The sequence below is a fragment of the Chiloscyllium plagiosum genome, unplaced genomic scaffold (assembly GCF_037043375.1).
Source record: "Chiloscyllium plagiosum isolate Xiang-an unplaced genomic scaffold, Cpla_swu_hap1 HiC_scaffold_19, whole genome shotgun sequence".
Taxonomy (NCBI): Eukaryota; Metazoa; Chordata; class Chondrichthyes; order Orectolobiformes; family Hemiscylliidae; genus Chiloscyllium; species Chiloscyllium plagiosum.
In genome coordinates, this window is record NW_028270157.1 from 56,104,279 (window position 1) to 56,124,784 (window position 20,506).

Sequence of the window (20,506 nt, forward strand, 5' to 3'; positions counted from 1 at the left end):
AAGTCCATACAGATCACATCTACTGCTCTGCCCTCATCAATCTTCTTTGTAACTTCTTCAAAAAAACTCAATCAAGTTTGTGAGACATGATTTCCCATGCACAAAGCCATGTTGACTATCCCGAATCAGTCCTTGCCTTTCCAAATACATGTACATCCTGTCCCTCAGGATTCCCTCCAACAACTTGCCCACCACCGAGGTCAGCCTCATTGGTCTATAGTTCCCTGGCTTGTCTTTACTGCCCTTCTTAAACAGTGACACCACGTTTGCCAACCTCCAGTCTTCTGGCATCTCACCTGTGACTATCGATGATACAAATATCTCAGCAAGAGGCCCAGCAATCACTTCTCTAGCTTCACAGAGTTCTCGGGTACACCTGATCAGGTCCTGGGGATTTATCCACTTTTAACCGTTTCAAGACATCCAGCACTTCCTCCTCTGTAATCTGGACATTTTGCAAGATGTCACCATCTATTTCCCTACAGTCTATATCTTCCATATCCTTTTCCACAGTAAATACTGATGCAAAATATTCATTTAGTATCTCCCCCATTTTCTGTGGCTCCACACAAAGGCCGCCTTGCTGATCTTTGAGGGGCCATATTTTCTCCCTAGTTACCCTTTTGTCCTTAATATATTTGTAAAAACACTTTGGATTCTCCTTAATTCTATTTGCCAAAGCTATCTCATGTCCTCCTTTTGCCCTCCTAATTTCCCTCTTAAGTATACGCCTACTTTCTTAACACTTTTCTAAGGATTCACTCGATCTATCCTGTCTATACCTGACATATGCTTCCTTCTTTTTCTTAACCAAACTCTCAATTTCTTTAGTCAACCAGCATTCCCTATACCTACCAGCCTTCCCTTTCACCCTGACAGGAATGTACTTTCTCTGGATTCTTGTTATCTCATTTCTGAAGGCTTCCCATTTTCCAGCCATCCCTTTACCTGCGAACATCTGCCTCCAATCAGCTTTCAAAAGTTCTTGCCTAATACCATCAAAATTAGTCTTTCTCCAATTTAGAACTTCAACTTTTTGACCTGGTCTATCCTTTTCCATCACTATTTTAAAACGAATAGAATTATGGTCGCTGGCCGCAAAGTGCTCCCCCACTGACACCTCAGTCACCTGTCCTGTCTCATTTCCCAAGAGTCGGTCAAGTTTTGCACCTTCTCTAGTAGGTACATCTACATACTGAATCAGATTCTCAACAAAGGCAGTCTATTGTTCAGTTCAGTTTCAATGCCTAACCTTTGAATCCAATTTATCACTCTCAGATCCATTCTTACTCCATTGGTTTACACCAGTTAATTATTCTAATTCTGGATTCCCCTTGTCCTTTCCCATTGTTAACCCTGACCTTATGATATATAATGAATGTGTCCTAATGAATGTGACAAATAACCTACTTGCCCCAACTTATTCCCAACAGTCAGATTCAGCACAGTCTCCTTGCTCATTGGATAGGCAGCATCATCCTGAACTGTTGCCCCTCTCTGCCCTTTACACCATGACTCCCTCAGTCAATATCCAAATAATTCAAGTACCCCTTCATAGCCACCTTCTAATTCATGCACTTCTCTGCAAATCCTTGTAAATTTGTTACCCTTAATCTTGTCCACTAATTGATGTCATATATAGAGTACACTGAGAAAGGCAAGTGTGCTTCTTTTTTGTGCCTTAGCTGTAGTCATGTAATGTTCTCCCACACAATATTGCCAACACTCTTCCTTTCCTTTCTTTTCTATCTTTCCTGAATATCTTGCATTCAGGAATATTTAAACCCTAGTTTTTACCTTGTCTGAGCCATTTCCCCAAGCTGTGTTGGCAAGTCTTATTTACAGCATTCACATGCACTAACTGGAACTCTAACTTAGAATGTTTTACTTTTCCTCTCACACTGAACTGACCCAACACCTTACTATTTCCTCTTCTTGAAGTAACTGTATTTCTCAGCATTCTTTGTATTTTGATCTGGTATGACATTGTGGTTCCCACTTTCCTGCCAAGTTAGTTAGAACCCTCCCCCAAGCACCATCACATCAGATCACCTCACAAGGCAATTGGTCCAGTTGTCGTTTAGGTGCAATTAATCATGGCTGTAGCAATGCCACCTGCCACGCAGCTGATCCCAATGTCTCAAAAATCTAAAGCCCTCCCTTCTAACACAAATTCAGCTGCTCTACCTTATATCTGTTCTGACTTGTGTGTGGGGCACTGGGAGAAATTTGGAGATTACTAATTTTGCAATCCTGTTTTGCTAATTTCCGATGCAGGTCCTTAAATTCTGACTGTAGGGCTGCATACTTCTTTCGACTTAAATCACTGATCCTGAAATTAAACACAACTGCTATCCCTTTTCAAGGGGCCTCTGGAGTTCTTCATTGACATTCTTGTCTCTGGCACAGGAAGGCAACATCCCAGCTCAGATTTAATCTTTCTCTGCAGAAATATCTATTTTGACCCCCTTGCAATTTGTTTTTTTTTCAAATCAGCATTGTTCTTCCAGTATTATTTGTGGCCCCAGGACAGTTAAGGCATGAATGGTGTTATAAACAGAGCCAAACCCCCACAAAACACTTTAAAGAGGTAGCCCAGACCTAACCTATTCTTATTTGAAAAGGCAGACATAAAGTGGATATTCCAGGAGCAAGACAGCCCATCAAACCAGCAAAACTGAATTGATTTACACACTATGGTTGAAACATCAACAAAAGAAAACAGAATTTAGAATAATTTAACTATTTGGAAACCCAACAGACTCAAAATCGCTAACAAAGGAGTTGTTCCAATATCTTCAACATCCCAAAAACACACCCCTTGGCAAATGGTAAATTCAAATTCAGGTTCTTGCAGGCAGGTGAGGTTACAAAGAGAAGAGTCAGGCAAGAAAACATACATCGAAGCATGGAACCTTTTTTTTAAAACAGTATCAACTTCTCTGCTACCAGTAGTTTCTGACTGTCTGCTAAAACAAACCAAACTGGAAAATAAAACCTGAACTGGGCAAACTAGTCACTCCCCTGCCATTGTTTAAAGTAGCCGCTTCCAGAACTATCGACACCTCTGCCTTTACCACTTCTCTTGAAAAGAAATAAGAACAAAATAACCTTGTGGAAGGGGCAGCATTGTCACAATGGCCACAAACATGGATCTAACTGTACCCTCCTGAGGAGCCAACACTTCCACCGACTTTCAGAACAGAATGCTGGCTGAAGAGGGGTTTCCTGTACTACCTGCCTGCCGATTCACGAGTCCCTTACAGTCACCAATTCCTTCTCTGCTGCATAGTCATAAATTATGGGGTCACATCTATAAAGATGCTATCCATGGGTTTCTCAACCAGACACACCAATGACACCAGCTGCAGTTCAAGTTCAGAAACCTGGAATTCAAGTTGCTGCAACTAAGAGAGCTTCCTGCACATATGGGTACCCAGGAACCTTACAACACCAACTTGAAGTATTCCACTGAATGAGTCAAACGTTGGTCTTTATACTGGGAGAAAGTGAGGACTGCAGATGCTGGAGATCAGAGTCGAGAGTGTGGCGTTGGAAATGAACGGCAGGTCAGGCAGCATCAGAGGAGCAGGAGAATCAATGTTTCAAGCGTAAGCCCTTCATCAGGAATCTTATTCCTGAAATGTCAATTCTCCTGCTCCTCAGATGCTGCCTGACCTGCTGTGCTTTTCCAGCACCACACTCTTGACATTGGTTATTATACGACTATCAGTGATGGATTCACATTTCTGACTTTCACCAGTTATCTCACTAAACTGATGAGCAGCTCGTCTTTCCTCCTGGAATCAGTAAAAGTAGCATCACTTCTCTCCAAAGGATCCCAGCTTAAATTACTTCAGGTAACCCGAGTCCAGTGCCCAAATCATGGAAACTAAAGCACAGCAGAAGAACTGCTCATAATTTGGCATTGTATTACTGCCCGCAGTCCGAAAGGTGATAACAATGCCAGTTCCGGGACTGATTTACACTTGGCAGAGTTCAGAATGTTCACATGATACAGAAGTATACCACTTTAAATCATGCAGTTCAATCTCCAGGAGTATTCAACTTTAAATCATGCAGTTCAATCTCCAGCAGCCTGTCAACCAGAACAAATTGCTATGAGATTCACTGCTGGCAACAAAATCACTTTGGAATAAACAAATCACACAGGACTTCCAGGGTATTGTGACCTGACCCTTCGCCAAAGCTGGAGTTCCAAGATTCAATGTCATTTTATTACACGCTTACTTCAACCCCCAGAAATGGCAGAATAGTGGGTTATTGTTGGACTTTGGAATCTTCACTTTGCAAAAAAAGAAAATCCAAATGCATTATTTTAAAGACAACTCCTGACCGCAATCAGAGTCTCATTGTATGATGCCATCCACTGGAGTCTCCTCCAAAGAGTGCCACAGCAACTGATATTCCCTGTTAAACCAGGGCAATGTGCACACTCAAGGGGTTCTTGCAGTGAGTTCCAACATAGCTAATCTGCTGGCCTCCGCCCTCCCAGTCTTCCACAGTCCAACCTCCGATAGAGTCAACTCTAGCAGCAGGCAGATTCATTACATGGCAAGGTGAAGTGTTCCTCCTATTCGAAGTCCTTTTTATTGAGTGAGATTATAAACTAAAGTGCTCTCTGTCTGGTCAGGTGTGCATAAACGATCATATTGCACAATATCAGGGAACTGCTGAATGCCTCACCAAGTACTCTAGTCTATGCTTAACCTTCAAGCAACATCACTGAAGCCATTTAACTGATTGCTTATTTTGAGAGATCTAGTTGTGGAGAAACAGGCACCTGTGTAACAATAGTGACTATGCTTCAAAAGTCCTTTAGTAACTGTGAGACCTTCCAAAGTGGCATGAGATCATGAAAGATGCCTTATAAATAAAAATTCAATTCCATGCCATTTCTTTACTTTCACCAAACCTGGAAGTAATATTATACAATCAGATTACAGTGGCATCAATTTTAACTTTAATGAACTTTAAAATCCATTATGTACATTGTAAAGGAGTAACATTAGTCTATTAGAAATTATATAGCAGTGTAACCTGGGCTACATCACTATAAAATGATGCTACTGCCATGCTTTTTAAGGTCAATATGAAAACCTGGCTCAGCAGCTTACCTGGCAAGCATTGTAAAGCAATTGATGTTCAATTTTCTTAATCCCAAGGATCTGCTGGAACATTTCATACAACTGCTCCTTGCTAAGAATGAGCTCTGACACTGCACTCATGGCCATCCGTGTTGGCTTACTGCGCAGATCTTCCTCGCCTCTGTAAATAGCATCAAACTTGGCCATCCAGGAACTGAGCACCGTCTCCTTGCTGAGGCCATCGATCTCTGGCAAACTGCGCACTCGCTTTTCAATGTTCTTTTTAAAGACATCTCGAAAGTCATTTGCAGAACACCCTCCGCTGTGAACCATCCTGGCCACACGATCACTTTTGAGAAAACTCTGGATTGGAGAAAAGAAAAGCAAATTATCACATTTCAGCTGTACATAACTTAGCAGAAAAAGCACAGACAGCCACAGAAAATGTTGGCAATGCAGAACACCTCCATTGTCATTTGTAAAGAGCAATAAAACAGGCTAACATTTTAGCTACGGACCTTTGTCAGTCTAAAAATAGTCCTCAAAACAATACAGAACTCAAAAACTGAGAAGAAGCTTTAAGTATTCCAATTGTAAAAACAATCAATGATGGAATGGTCTACAGAACTATTTTTTAGAAAACCAGAAACCTTGTATAGAATGATGCAAATAAAATCGCCTTAGTGAAGCTATTAAAAGAACAGTTCAAGTCCCTCCATGGCAAATGGTGAAATGTAAATGCAATAAAATAAAAATATGGAGTGAAATACTTCAACAAGTATGTAATCACAGTTGATTGTTGTAAAAACCCATCTGGTTCATTAATGCCCTTTGAGAAATAAGTATGCCATCCCTACCTGTTTTGGCCACATGTGACTGTAGACCCAATGAAATATGGTTGTCTCTCTACTGACATCTCAGCAATTAGGAATGGGCAATAAAAACTGGCCCAGCCAATGCCACTTACACCGCTAAAATTCACTAAGGAGGAGGAAAACAACAACAAACTACCATTCCTAGATGTTGCAGTAGAGCGAACAGTCAATGGGGATCTTCCAACCAGTGTGTGCTAGAAACCACCACATATGGACCAAATACTGATCTGCAGAAGCAATCATTCCAACATCCACAAACAAAGCTGTAGTAGAACATTATTTCAATGAGCCACCACACACTGCAGCACAGAGAACTATAAAGAGTGAGGAAAACCACCTATACAGTGTATTCAAAAAGAATGGGTACCCAATGAACACAGTCCACCGATTTCTCAGCAACAAACCCAAACAAGCAGACAAAACTCATCCAGACACCTTAGCCACTCTCCCCTACATCAAAGACATCTCAGAAATGACTGCCAGACTACTCAGATCCCTTGGTATCATGGTAGTCCACAAACCCATCAACACACTGATAGAGCAGCTCATGAATTTAAAATACCCTATACAGACAACAAGCAAAACTAATGTCATTTACAAAATACCTTGCAAGAACTGTAACAAATACTACAATGGACAAACAGGCAGACAACTAGCCACCAAGATACATGAACATGTCACATTAGCTCTGCAGCGGTGAGTGAATTTCTAATTTATAGTCATGCATGCAACCCTTTATGATTGTTCTTTTTAAGGAACCAGATAATAATAATTTCTCCTGTAAATGTGTTACAATATAGTTATTCATTCATTTGTTCACAGAAATTAACAACATAGGTACAGCCATATTGCAAAATTGGTGATTATGGCCCACATCAGAATGATTCTGGATTAGTGGTGTTGGAAGAGCACAGCAGTTCAGGCAGCATCCGAGGATCAGTAAAATTGACGTTTCGGGCAAAAGCCCTTCATCAGGAATACAGGCAGAGAGCCTGAAGGGTGGAGAGAGAATGATGTCAAGTGCAAGAGGCTATCAACATATTAACTACTTCCTCATGCGCCTGGCTTATTTCCTCTTAAATGCACCTACATTTTATTGCCTCAACCCTTCCCTGAGGTAGGTGGTGAGTTTAAAGTTACGCCACATGAAATTTAATTTGAGAGAGTTGATCACTCCCTTGATTCTGCAGGAGTAGAATCCCATGTAGCTGCAAAGGAATCAGAAAGGTTGCTCTGTTTGTTATTCTGGACAGATTGCCAAAAGCTTGCTAAGAATCCTTAAATTCCGCCTAAGTCAGAGTGTTGGCATATATTTATGGGCATAGTACTATAATCAAACCCACAATACAAACTGAAAACTAAAGTAATAGTCCATACAAGGAAAAAGATGCAAAGTTTTTTCAAATTCCAATCACAATGGGAGATTTCACCCTTTTCTGTGCTCCATACTATTTTCTTCTCTTCCAGTTCCAATTATGTCTTTAAAACATAAATTGGTTATTTCTCTTCGTGCATATTGATAGAAATTCTACCTTTTCCACTGTTTACCATTTCATGATTTTCTTTTTGCCTTTTGCTTGAAGACTATTTTTGGGTGGCATGATGACTCAATGGTTAGCGCTGCTGCCTCACAGCACCAGGGACCCAGTTTCGATTCTGCCTTCGGGCGACCATCTGAGTGGACTTTGCATGTTCTCCCCATGTCTGCATGGGTTGCCTCTGCGCGCTCCGGTTTCCTTCCACAGTCCAAATACTGCAGGTAAGGTGGATTAGCTATGCTAAATTATTCATAATGTACAGGGATATGTAGGTTAGGTGTGTTAGCCTTGGGAAATGCAGAGGTACAAGGTAAGGATAGGGGCGGTAGGTCTTGGTGGGATGCACTTTGGAGGCTCAATGTGGACTTGATGGGCCAAACGGCCTGCTTCCATAATGTAGGAATTGTATGATTCTGGGATTGCCATTAGTGAAAATAGCGCAGTATTCAATGAAGTGAGATTAAAAACAGACTACACAATGCAAGGATTATTCAATCCTTATTCTAAAAGTGATCGCCAGTTAACAAATACTGCTAATTTTACAGGCTTCATAGTTAAATGGTTAAAATTTACAACACCGTGAGAAGTAGCGTTTGTTGGAGTACAGGTGTTTTCCTATTACAATAAAACCTTGATTATCCGGACATCGATTATCCGAATTACAGATTATCCAATCAAGATCTCAAGGTCCTGTAAAAATGGCATTAGGCAACTCAGCATTCAGTTATCAGTTAAATGACTATGTTGCCGGATAACTGAGAAATGTTCCATAACCGGCACTTATAAATTACCACTTGTTTCCTGTTATCTGCACAATCAATTATCCAAACAAAAATCCCCGCCCATCTCGTTCGGATAATTGAGATTCTACTGTATACAAGTATTATGTAAGATGTAAAGCTGAGGTACTACAGCACCACCAATGCAGAAAGATTGACTTACAGTGTCAATGTTTACATAGTTGATTTTATCATAGGTGTTGGCAGAGGAAAGTAAAATGAACAATGACAAAACACAAGGAAACACAAATGTGACAAAATATGATATCAGTAAGGAAGCATTCTCAACATCAATGGAAACTGCATAGTGTTTTTCAAAATATACATTAACCTCCAAGACATTGAGTGTCTAATAAAGCCACTATAGTTCTAACGGACAATAGGGCTGCTCACTCATTACAGAGAGATGACTGGCAATGATTTAACCTGAGGATCACCATGCATCAGGTGAGGGAAGATGGAGGGTCCTTAATAGTTACCTGCCACACTGATAATGGAAATGGAAATGAACACACGCTGTTGGTATCATTCTGTATCGCAAACCAACTTCCAGCCAATTGAGCCATTCCTTACATTTAAGAAATCCAAATGAATAGATTGAACAGAGAACTAACAACTGTAATATCACTAGCAAGCGACTATGTGAAAACTACTCCTTTTATTAAATTAATGCACTTCCAAGTTATTTGATATGGGAAATACTCAGGACATGTTGAATTCTAGGTTTTAAATAAATTCAAATATTATTAAGTTAATGAAATTTATTTCCTAAAATGAAAGCCAATAAAATGAAATTTTAGTGTAAAGGATAAGCATTTGAATTTGTGAAACATAACTCTAGATCAGCACCAATTGTTTCAGAATCTGTGCAGACTTGTTGCAAATTACTCATGATTATATGACATTTTCACAGGGTATTGTTAGATAAAATTGGGACATATGGAACAATTACTCATTATTTAATCCTCCTTTGTTGTTTCTTAAGGTGTGCTCTTTTAATCCAGTAAATATTCATCAGTTTAAACGCAAGGAGTCACGCAGAGATGATAAAGGCCATTGTCCAATTCTAAAGACAAAACTGAACACTGTCAGCCTGTTAAAAGGCAATTCTTTTCCCTTCAGACTGCAGACAGTATTTACTTAATAACGCACAAGATCATTTGTAAAGTATTATTTCACCACAATTCGGAGCACTTGTCTTTGCACTAATGTTTCATTCCAGCGACCCTGCTGCTCCTGGTTCCAATGGGGTAGCTGAAATGTGGTTCAGGGTCCATGGTTGGCTGCTTCCTGGCACATGCCATTTCTCTGGCAACACGTCAGTGACAGATGCCCAGGACTGTGCCTGAGCCCGACAAGCACAATATTGTTCCAGCTACAGTCACAGGTACATGAGCCATGTACAAAGTAAGATGGAGATTCTCAGACAGATACAAAGGGATGCTTCTATTGCAAACAATTCTGCATTTTGAACATCATGCTACAATTTCTCTCTAAGGAAAAGGTCCTTGAGGGCAGCAGTCATGTACCCAACTCTGGGCCAAAAGACTCAGGTTCCATCTGCTCTAGAGATATATAGTAGCATCTCTGAACAAGTTGATTAAAAATATTGACACTTTGAAAACAACAGTAAGGTTCTTGTTTCAAGGCAGAGGCATGGATAGGGTAAATAGACAAGGTATTTTCCTTGGATGGGGGAGTCCAGAACTAAACGGCAAAGGTTTCGGGTGAGAGGGGAAAGATTTAAAAGGGGCCTAAGGGGCAACATTTTCACACAGAAGTTGGTGTGTGTATGGAATGAGCTGCCACAGAATGACCTGGTACAATTATAACATTTAAAAGGCATTTGGATTGGAATATGTTTAGGAAAGGTTTAGAGGGATATGGACCAAATGCTGGCAAATAGGACTAGATTAGTTTAGGATAGCTGGTTGGCATGGGAGAGCTGGGCTGAAGAGTTTGTTTCCATGTTATACATCTCTTTGATCACTCCATGGGTGAAGCACCAAAAATCCACCCAGTCACTCGAGTGTTGTTTTGAAGAAGTTCTGCATTGTCAAAGGCGCTTTCACATGATGTTCAAACCAGCACTCGTCTACCGGTTCAGGTGAATATTAAATTTCACATGACACTATTCCAAAGAAAAGCATCAGAGTTTCAACTTTAGTCATTGTGGTCCTGCAGGAAATTCTTTACATATCAGGATGCCTCGCAATGCTAACTTTCGTTTTAACCACAAGTATGTTTGGAATTTAATGACTCCATCCTGGCAGATTTGGGAGGATGAAGATGGAACATCTGATCAAACAATAGGAAGAGGGTTGGAAATTCTACACTGATCAAATTCGAGTCGGGAATTTTGCGAGGTGCCTTCCAGAGGGGTCCTTATCCCCGGATAATCCATGCCTAATTAAGGAACCTAGCATCCCCAAGGACATTGGGGGAAGGGTTTCAAGCACCCAAGAGAGCACACTCTGCCCTGGTATCCAAAGCCCCAACACCGTCAATGGAGACACCACTTGTCATGACCCTAGTCCTGCCCACATTCATTTATCTCCAAGAATCCGTGGGTGATCCTTGATAAAAATCCCAGTGATTACTAGCACCATTGGCTGTGATTAACTATAAGCTCAAGAGCAGAATTTTCAGACTGCTGGAGGCTTAATAGAACAGATGGTTCATTACTATCAATGCATGCTTTGAATGTAATACCATTTGACCTCTTGGAAAAAAAGTAACACAAAGCTCCCCCCTTGGTTACTCCAACAGATGGATGAGACCATCACTCCCAGACTAAATCCAGACTGGCTTTGGCTGTGATATATGTAATGTATAATTAAACGGACGGCATATATAAGCTTGCTGCCTGAGAAAGCACCAAGAATGTGGTGCTGGAAAAGCACAGCAGGTCAGGCTGGAGCTCCTCAGGCTGAGGAGCAGGAAAATCAACATTTTGGGCAAAAGCCCTTCATCAGGAATGAGGCTGGGAATCTCGTGGATGGAGAGATAAAAGGGAGGGGTGGTGGGGCTGGGGTAAGGTAACTGAGAGTGCAGTAGAAGGATGGAGGTGGGGACAATTGTGATAGGTCAGAGGGGAGGGTGGAGCAGATAGGTGGGAATGAAAGACAGGTGGGACAGGTCATGAGGGCATTGCCGAGTTGGAAGGTTGGATCTGGGATAAGGTGGGGGCAGGGGAAATGAGGAAACTGGTGAAATCCACATTGATGCCATGGGGTTGGAGAGTCCCTAAGCATAAGACGAGGCATTCTTCCTCCAGGTGGCGGGCGATGGAGGAGGCCCAGGTCTGTATGCCCTTGACAGGGTGGGAGAGGGAGTTGAAGTGTTCGGCCACAGGACGGTGGGGTTGGTTGGTGCGCGTGTCCCGGAGATACTCTCTGAACCGCTCTACAAGTAGGTATCCTGTCTCCCCAATGTAGAGGAGACTGCTTCGGGAGCAACAGATTCAGTAAATGATAGGTGTGGAAATGCAGGTGAAACTTTGATGGATGTGGAAGGCTCCTTTGGGGCCTTGGATGGAGGTGAGGGGGGAGGTGTGGGCGCAGGTTTTGCAATTCCTGAGGTGGCAGGGGAAGGTGCCAGGAGGGAAGGGTAGGTTGGTGGGGGGTGTGGACCTGACAAGGGAGTATTAGAGGGAACAGTCTTTATGGAAAACGGATAGGAGTGGGGAGGTAAATAGACCTCTAGTGGTGGGGTCTGTTTGTGGGCGGTGGAAATGGCGGAGGATGATGCAATGTATACAGAGATTGGTGGGGTAGAATGTGAGGACCAGGGGGGTTCTGTCCTTGTTGTGGTTGGGGGGATGGGGTTCGAGGGTGGAGGACAGGGCGTCTGAGCCCTCCATTTTTTTCCTTTTCTGACATCCTCACCAGTACCCTTCCGCTGACACTCTCATTCATTTGGCTGGACTGGTTCTCATCCTCAACAATTTCTCCTTCGAATCCTCCCTCTTCCTCCAGATGAAAGGGGTAGCCATGGGCATCCGCGTGGGCCTCATTTACTGAATCTGTTGCTCCCGATGCATTCTCCTCTACATTGGGGAGATAAGACGCCTACTCACACAGCGGTTCAGAGAACATCTCCAGGACACCTGCACCAACCAACCCCACGGCCCATGGCTGAATATTTCAATTCCCCCTCCCACTCTGTCAAGGACATGCAGGTCCTGGGCCTCCTCTATCGCCACTCCCTAACCATCCGACAACTGGAGGAAGAACACTTCATCTTTCACCTCGGAACTTCTAACACCAAGGCATCAATGTGGATTTCACCAGTTTCCTCATTTCCCCTTATCCCAGATCCAACTGTCCAACTTGGCACCACCCTCATGACCTGTTCTACCTTCCATCTTCCTTCCCAACTATCTGCGCCATCCTCCCCTCTGACCTATCACCATCATGCCCCCCCAACCTCCATCCACCTGTCACACTCTCAGCTAGCTTCCACCAGCTCCACCTCCGTCCACCCCCAAGGCTCCCAGACTCATTCCTGATGAAGATCTTTTGCCCAAAATGTCAATTCTCCTGCTCCTCAAATGCTGCCTGACTTGCTGTGCTTTTCCTGTATTACACTCTCGACCCTAACCTCCAGCATTTGCAGTCCTTACTTTCACCTGCCTGAGAGAGATGTCAATTACTCTTGTGATTCATTGGTACAATTGCATGGATCAGTAACATTGCAGAGGTGATTATAAATTCTGGACTATTACAGTTCGAAAACTACTGTGAGGAAAGAAAGAGTTCAAAATAGAAATCAGACCTGCTTTAGAAATCCAAGATCAGGTATTTGCAGATTAATATTAATGTCTAGTTTTATACAGGGCATTACACCGGAAACAATGTGAAAGGCATTTCAAAGACCACAGGTAGTTTGTAAAGTGGACTGACTGACACAAGCTCGAAAACATGGACAATGCAACTTTAAAAAGCAGTGTTACGGTATTACAGAAGCTGGCTCTGCAACAGGTCAGTCCATTTGCTACAGCATCAGAATCTGACAGCCTTGTCGAGATCTGGAAGATTGAAACATCAAATGAAAATATGCTAAGCCAAAAAAGGAAGGGTCTTTAATCTGAAGGTCAGGTTGAAACTTGATCAGTGCTGACTGGCCTCACAATCAAAGGGCGTCTTGCTCATTCATGTTGTCAGTATGCAACATTTCTCACTAATGGATTAAGGTATTTGATGGTCATATTAGGAAAAGGGTGATGCTTTGGATAAACTATAGTTGCATTGTTTAACATTCAGACATGTCCAAGCATTGGGATGTATGCATCAACTGCAAGAATATGGAAATGATGCATTAAATCTTGTTCCAACCGAAAATTGGAACAAGATTTAATTGGAATATTTACTTTTTGCTTTGCATATATTGCATATATAACACTTATTAAACTGAGTGCTTGTAGACTAAATGCAGGATTTTATTATTTGAATCGCTTCCAAATATGCCAGGCACTATCATTCTGTTGCAACCTAAGTGTAGGCAGTTAATCTGATTTGTTTTCTAAACTGACTATTGAAACAGCAGGAAACAAACCCATAATTCTTAATAATAAAGTTGGTTTGATAATTTAAACAATGAGTATTCTAGCTTTAATTTATTGTTCAATCAAACCTGCTATAAACTCAATCTCCAATTGCTTACTATTTGTTTCTCAGGTTATTTGTCTGCTCCTTTTTCGGCCTAATCAAGAACTCCCTACATCTATATTCAAATGCCTAAGCATCAGCATAATTCGGGTGGAAGTAGATTGAACAGCAACATTTACACGGAAGATGGGTGTAACGCTTGATCAGAAATATTTACAGCACTTTAGGAGTGGAATAATATTGAATAGCTCTTTCAAACAGAGGCCTAGGTATGACAGATTGAAGAACCACCTTCTCTGGAGTATAATATTATAATTTTCTGGATTAAGGGAATAAATTAGACATGAACGCAAGTCCTAGTCATGACAAGACCCACATAAATTGATTCGACAATTTCTGATAGAGGGTTCAACCGTGAACAGGATTTGACAATTTAGCAGAACTTCAGTTTTTATATGAAGTTTAATTACTTTCCATTGGACCCAATGGACACAGTAAGGTTTGCTGCTCACTGCAAAGAGTTATCAATGCAGGTCCCTTCGACCTTCAAACAGAACAACTTCAGAGTTGATTGAGAATAAATGACACTCAGTGAACTTTATATCGAATTAGAGTTTGGGGTTCAAGTACCAGTTGTCCTAGAGATGTGTAAGAACATGACTGAACAGGTTGATGAAAAATAATGATAGAGAACGGTTTGAAGGGAGGACGGACTCCAAGTTAGAAAACCCCTCAAAAACAACCATTAAGAGTGAGTCCAATTAAAAAAGAGTTGGGTTCTTAAACCTCAGCTCTTGTGGAACAGAATTCCTTTCCTTATTCTGAGCCAAGAAGAACTGAGAGTTCAAGTCCCACCTGCTCCAGATGTGTTTCAGAACATCTCTGCACAGGTTTATCTATAATTGGTCTTCTATCCATATCATTAATACCTTTTTTCTTAAAAAAACAAAAGAGTTAGGGTCTTATGGTGCACTGGTAAGCAATTCTTCAACTTGACCTGCCCCATGGCTCCTACTGCTCCAGAAGGCCTTGGTTGCAGGTAAGGCTGACGAATTTGGCATATTTTTCTTTAAAATCATTAACTTTGGTGACGTCTGTGGGAACAGTGGGACTTGATTTCCAGCCTGCTAGCCAGTGAGTCATGACAAAAACAACCATCACTGTCTATAAACCACCCTGCAATACTGCTCCACAAGTTGTACAGATTCAATAGTACGCACAAACACGGATCTCGGATCTGTCTCCAATGACACCATGTTTCCATTGAACCCAACAATGTCTATCCAGATATCCTCACCCAAACACTGTGTAAATATTGGGCGCAGATGTTTAAAATACTAGAAATACATACGATGGGTGAATGGAAATGTTTGCTTTATAGCTTTTCCTGCACGCTCTGCAAAAATAAAACCTTCTATTTATCATTTATTTGACGACAGCTTAAATCGTCCTGGATTGAATACAAAAATAACCAACATCTGGACCTCAGTGCTGTGTGGCAGTGCTACTTGAACTCAATCTGTCAGCTGTTGCCTTTCAAGGAAACATCAAATCAGCCCAGATCTCATCACCATCCACATGTTGCCTTTTCAAATGCAGAGATAAGGAAGCACTCGAACCAGGATGCCAAATGAAGTTTTACATAATCAGTCACAATAATTAGACGGCTTGAAACAATGCAGATAGCTGAACATCACACAGTCAATTGGGGGAAAGAAAAACATTTTGATGGACAGAATGGGGGAGCTAATTAATAGCTAATCCTAGACTCTGTCAGCTGGAACTGACATCTATTAGGAAAAAGAATCAATGCCAAATAACCACTAGACTGTCAAAGCCTGCAGAAACATGATTTTAAACGACTGAAGGACTTTGGTTTAAAAGGCTCAATATGGGCAATTATCTTCCGGAATTAAAATCTGGTGAGAACGCACTTCTCAGGAAGGTAACAAGTCAAATTTACTAGGCAGTAGCAAGTTAACATGTACTCTTCTTAGCCCTGGATCAAAGTCACTGCCACAAAGTGCAATTCTGAACATTCTCAATCTCATGAGTGGTACCACAGTGTGGGGGGGGTGTAGGATCATTGGATTAGTACAGTAGAATTCTCAGTTTGAGCTGCACGTCAGAGAAAAGGAGGCACATGCACAGCCAAGGTGACCAAACACACCTTCAGAACGGATGGCCAAAGAGGAAATGCTAGTTCATTCCGCAATGTCAATGACCCATTATCTTGATAAAGGAAATAATCACCATAAATACCAATTTACACATGTCCAAAGTAAGAGGAGACGTACTTGTCATCACAATTTTCAAAGTACAGGATGACCCTCGTATCCATGGGTCCGGTTTCCACGATTTCAGTTACCTGCAGTTTACCACCGCCCGAACATATTATAGGGAACCTTCTGGAACCAGGGACCAGGGGCAGTCAGGAAGGTAAATTTCCTGTTTAACTGAATGGGTTCGCACCTATCCGCAGTTTTGGGCTTCCGCAGTAGGAACACATCCCCCACAGGTACGGGAGGAATACTGCATTACCAAACTGGCATTGCTCTGTCTCAATTAGTTAGCAACCAATTGCAGCACATTAGTAATAACATACCCTTAATAGTTCTCAAGCAGCTACTTAGCAATTTATTCTATGTTTCAGTGTCAAAAGGTTTATTAGTACAGCAGCAACATGAATATTTGAAAATTAACAACTGCGCAGTTGAGAAACCCAGATCAGAGGCTTTTCAACCGCAGCTTACCAATGGGCAATAACAGCTTCTTATCAGTGCCATTTCCTGAATGCTGGGGCATTTTCTGAATGGGAATATCCACCTGTACTGTGAGGTTTGGAGGGAATGGAGAATGGAGGCAAGTCCAAGTCCAGCCTAGTGCAGGAGACAAGTTGGAGGCCATGCCAGCATGCTAGACGAGTCCCAGGGACGGGTTGCCTGATGCAGGAGTTAGTCTGAGCTTAGACTGTCTGGGAGATGGGTCCCAGAGACACGTCGCAGGCCAGAGTCTGGAGCAGGACACAGTCTGAACCCAAGCTGACCTGGAGATGGGTCTCGGAGATGAGTCAGGCAGAAGGTCAGCACGTGCAGGCAGCAAGGCCTCATGTTCTGCAGCCCATCGGGCAGGGACTCAGTGAAAAGGATTATAATTTGAGTGCCTTTTAAAAATAAACTTTTATTCTTGTTCTGGACCTGGAGTAATTCAAGTAATTTTTAAAACTTTGTATTCCTATGCAAGACTAATTTTTTTACTCTTTCAATTCTGCAACAAACGCTTAAAGTATCTGTACCTTGGTACCCTGTACCTAAGATGGCGGCAAAGTGGTGACATTACAAACTTTTGACTGCACAGTTCACATGTCTACAAAGACTACTCTAATTCTAAAATGTTTATAACACCCTGCCAACAAAACACATTTAAAGCATAACCCATAGCATTAACTAAACTTTATTATTGCATTCACAACTTGTGAGCAGGGAATTGAACAAAAAGCTAAAGCATTGGACATCTAAAAGGCTGGCTTTTATTTGTATTCTAGTTGAGATGCTACAAGATCCCAGGAGTAAAAGGGAATATTTTAATGGACGTCTACTGTCCTGTGGAACTATGTGGCACAGACCACCATCCCGGTTGCGGTTGAGACAGGCAGAGGCATACATATACACTGAATTAACTTGCGACTACACCTCACCATTAACTGCTCAAAGTCATTGACCAAATCCACTGTCCTCTGAAGCCATCCTCTCCTCCACTTCTATATTTTCCAACAGCTACTCTACTCTATTGATATAGTTCTTTTGGGTGTTCTATACTGAAGTAATTAACTAAAAGACTTAAACTAAGTAGAACAGGATACACAGACATCATACAATTGTTAATAATACAGGAGGCCATTCAGCCCATCATGTCTGCATCAGCTCTTAATGAGCATTGTGTCTTAGTCCCAGACTCATGCCTATTCCTCACACTAGTGCACATTGTTTCTATTCAAATTCGCATCTTCAATACCTCAATTGAGTCTGCTGCACGTCTAGACAGTGCAATCCAGACTCAAAATACTCAGTGTGAGAAAGTCTTTTCTCACAACTTATTTGCAAATCACTTTAAATCTGTACTTTCACTATATCAATTATTTTATGATTGGGAACAGTTTTGTTTCCCATATCCAGACTTCCCATGATTCTTAAAACTTCCATGATATGCCCTACAGGCTTATTTGGAAGGACTAGTTTTCGGAGCGCCGTTCCTTCATCAGGTGGTTGTGGAGATGAAGATCATAATCACAGAATCTATAGCCAAAGGGTCCAGTGTCATGGAGATGTGATACATTAAACAATTTTAGTTTGAATCTTTCATCTTTTCTAATGGGATATGCTGGCTCCTGTTCCTTGATATGTAAATCCCAGAACTTCTTTTAAATTACATTCTCAAGGCAGTTCAGCTTTTCTAACGAAGTCTGTCTGTGAATCAATATTTAGTCAGACTGACAAGCCCTCTGCATAGTTTTACAGAGTTTTACATGGATTCATGAAGTTTTTGAGCAAAATAAAGTGCAATTCTGCAAAAGCAAATTCACCCCATAAACTTTTGTGTGCACGTGTGTAGGAGCAACAGAATGAGTGTGCATGTGGGTGTGAGTGCACATGATAGAGCATGTGTGTAAACTTGGTTAAGCAGGTATGTGAGTGTGATGGGGTATGTGTCGGTGAGAGTGTGTGGGTGTGAGTGCAGGGGGTGTATGTCTGTGCATATGAGAGTGAGAGAGAGAGAGAGAGCTTGTGTATATGGGAGGGTCTACATGGGGTTGAGTATGTAGGAGTGTGTGTGTGTGAATGCGTGTGTATGTGATAGAGTGTATCATGCAGTGGGGTCACCTGTAGTATGACATGAACCCAAGGTCCCAGTTGAAGCTATCCTCATGGGTACCGAACTTTGCTATCAGCTTCTGCTCGACCACTTTTCACTGCTGCTGCCTGCCCCGAAGTCCGCCTTGGAGGATGGTCACCTGAAGGTTCAAAGACAAATGAAGTGTTCCCCAACTGCTGAAGTGTTCCCCAACTGAGAGGGAACACTCCTGTCTGCTGATTGTTGTGTGGTGTCCATTCATCTGTTGTCGTAGCATCTGCTCGGTCTTGCCAATGTACCATGCCTCAGGGCATCCTTGCCTGCAGCGTATGAGATAGACCATGCTGGCCGAGTCACGTGAGTACTAACTGCATACACGGTGGGAGGTGAGTCCATGTGTAATGGTGTTACCAGTGTTGATACTTTGACACGCCTTGCAGCTGCTGTTGCTGCGACAGGATTGGACGGTGTTGTTGTCCTGAATGCTGGGCAGTTTGCTGCGCACAAGGATCTATTTAAGGTTTGGCGGTTGTTTAAAGGTGAGAAGTGGAGGTGTGGGGAACCTCTTGGCGAGGTGCTCATCCTCATCAATAATGTGTTGCAGGCTGCAAAGGACATGGTGTAGCCGTTCAGCTCCTGGGAAGTACTGGAAAACGAGGGATACCCTGTCAGTTGCAGCCTATGTCTGTTTCCTGAGGAGGTCATTACGGTTTCTCGGTGTGACATGTTGGAACTAGCAGTCGATGAGTTGTGCATCATACCCCGTTCTAAAGAGGGCATCCTTGAGCATTTTCAAGTGTCCATTACGTTCCTCATCTGATCAGATCCTGTGTGTGCATAGGGCTTGTCTGTAGAGGATGGCTGCTTTAATATGTTTCGGGTGGAAGCTAGTGTAGCATCGTGAGGTAATCCATGGGTTTGCGGTACAGTGATGTTTGAGGTGCCCATCCTTTGTAGAGATGCATGTGTCCAAGAATGAGACAGATATGGAAATGAAAGAGTAGTCCATGGTAAGTCTGATGGTGGGATGAAATTCATTGATATCAGTGTGTAGTTGTTTCAGTGACTCCTCACCATGGGTTCATGGGAATGATCTCAACCAGGACTTGCGTTCATGTCACACTACAGGTGACCCCACTGCATGATACATTCTCCTCACACACAGGCACACACACACACCCAGACAGACAGACACACACAGACAGACAAAGACCCACATGCACACATATATTTTGTGTGGTGAATTTGTACTTGCAGAGTTACATTGCACTTTGCTCAAAAACTGCATACATTCATGTAGAACTCTGTTATCTCACTTTTTAGATTAGAATCAATCTAAACATCAGGTCATAGACAGAGAACACAGGGGGCTAACATCTTCAACATATTGTCTAGCTATCACCATTGTTAACAGCTAACCCGAGAATGCAACTTTAAAAAAAAAGGTTTTGTGATTTACACATGAAAGAAGTGAAACTATCACTGTATTCTAACAGATGAAAGGCTTAACAGACAATCAATTTTTCAATGTATAATTTCAGTTACATCACACTGCAAATTTTTGCTATAAATTCTGTGTTACGATCGAGCCTCCATAATCACCTGATGAAGGAGCGTCGCTCCGAAAGCTAGTGTGCTTCCAATTAAACCTGTTGGACTATAACCTGGTGTTGTGTGATTTTTAACTTTGTACACCCCAGTCCAACACCGGCATCTCCAAACCATGACTACCTCGAGAATGTATTT

General features: G+C 42.0%; 1 protein-coding gene across 13 annotated transcripts in view; it reads right to left on the reverse strand.

The window, feature by feature from the left end:
- Positions 1-20,506, reverse strand: part of cadps2 (Ca++-dependent secretion activator 2) — a 718,900-nt gene that overhangs the window by 460,292 nt on the left and 238,102 nt on the right. For all 13 annotated transcript variants that reach the window (XM_087997417.1, XM_087997409.1, XM_087997412.1 and 10 more), the window contains exon 3: positions 5,139-5,471. In XM_087997417.1, the coding sequence (XP_087853543.1) occupies positions 5,139-5,471 (333 nt within the window). The remainder of the gene's footprint in view (positions 1-5,138; positions 5,472-20,506) is intronic.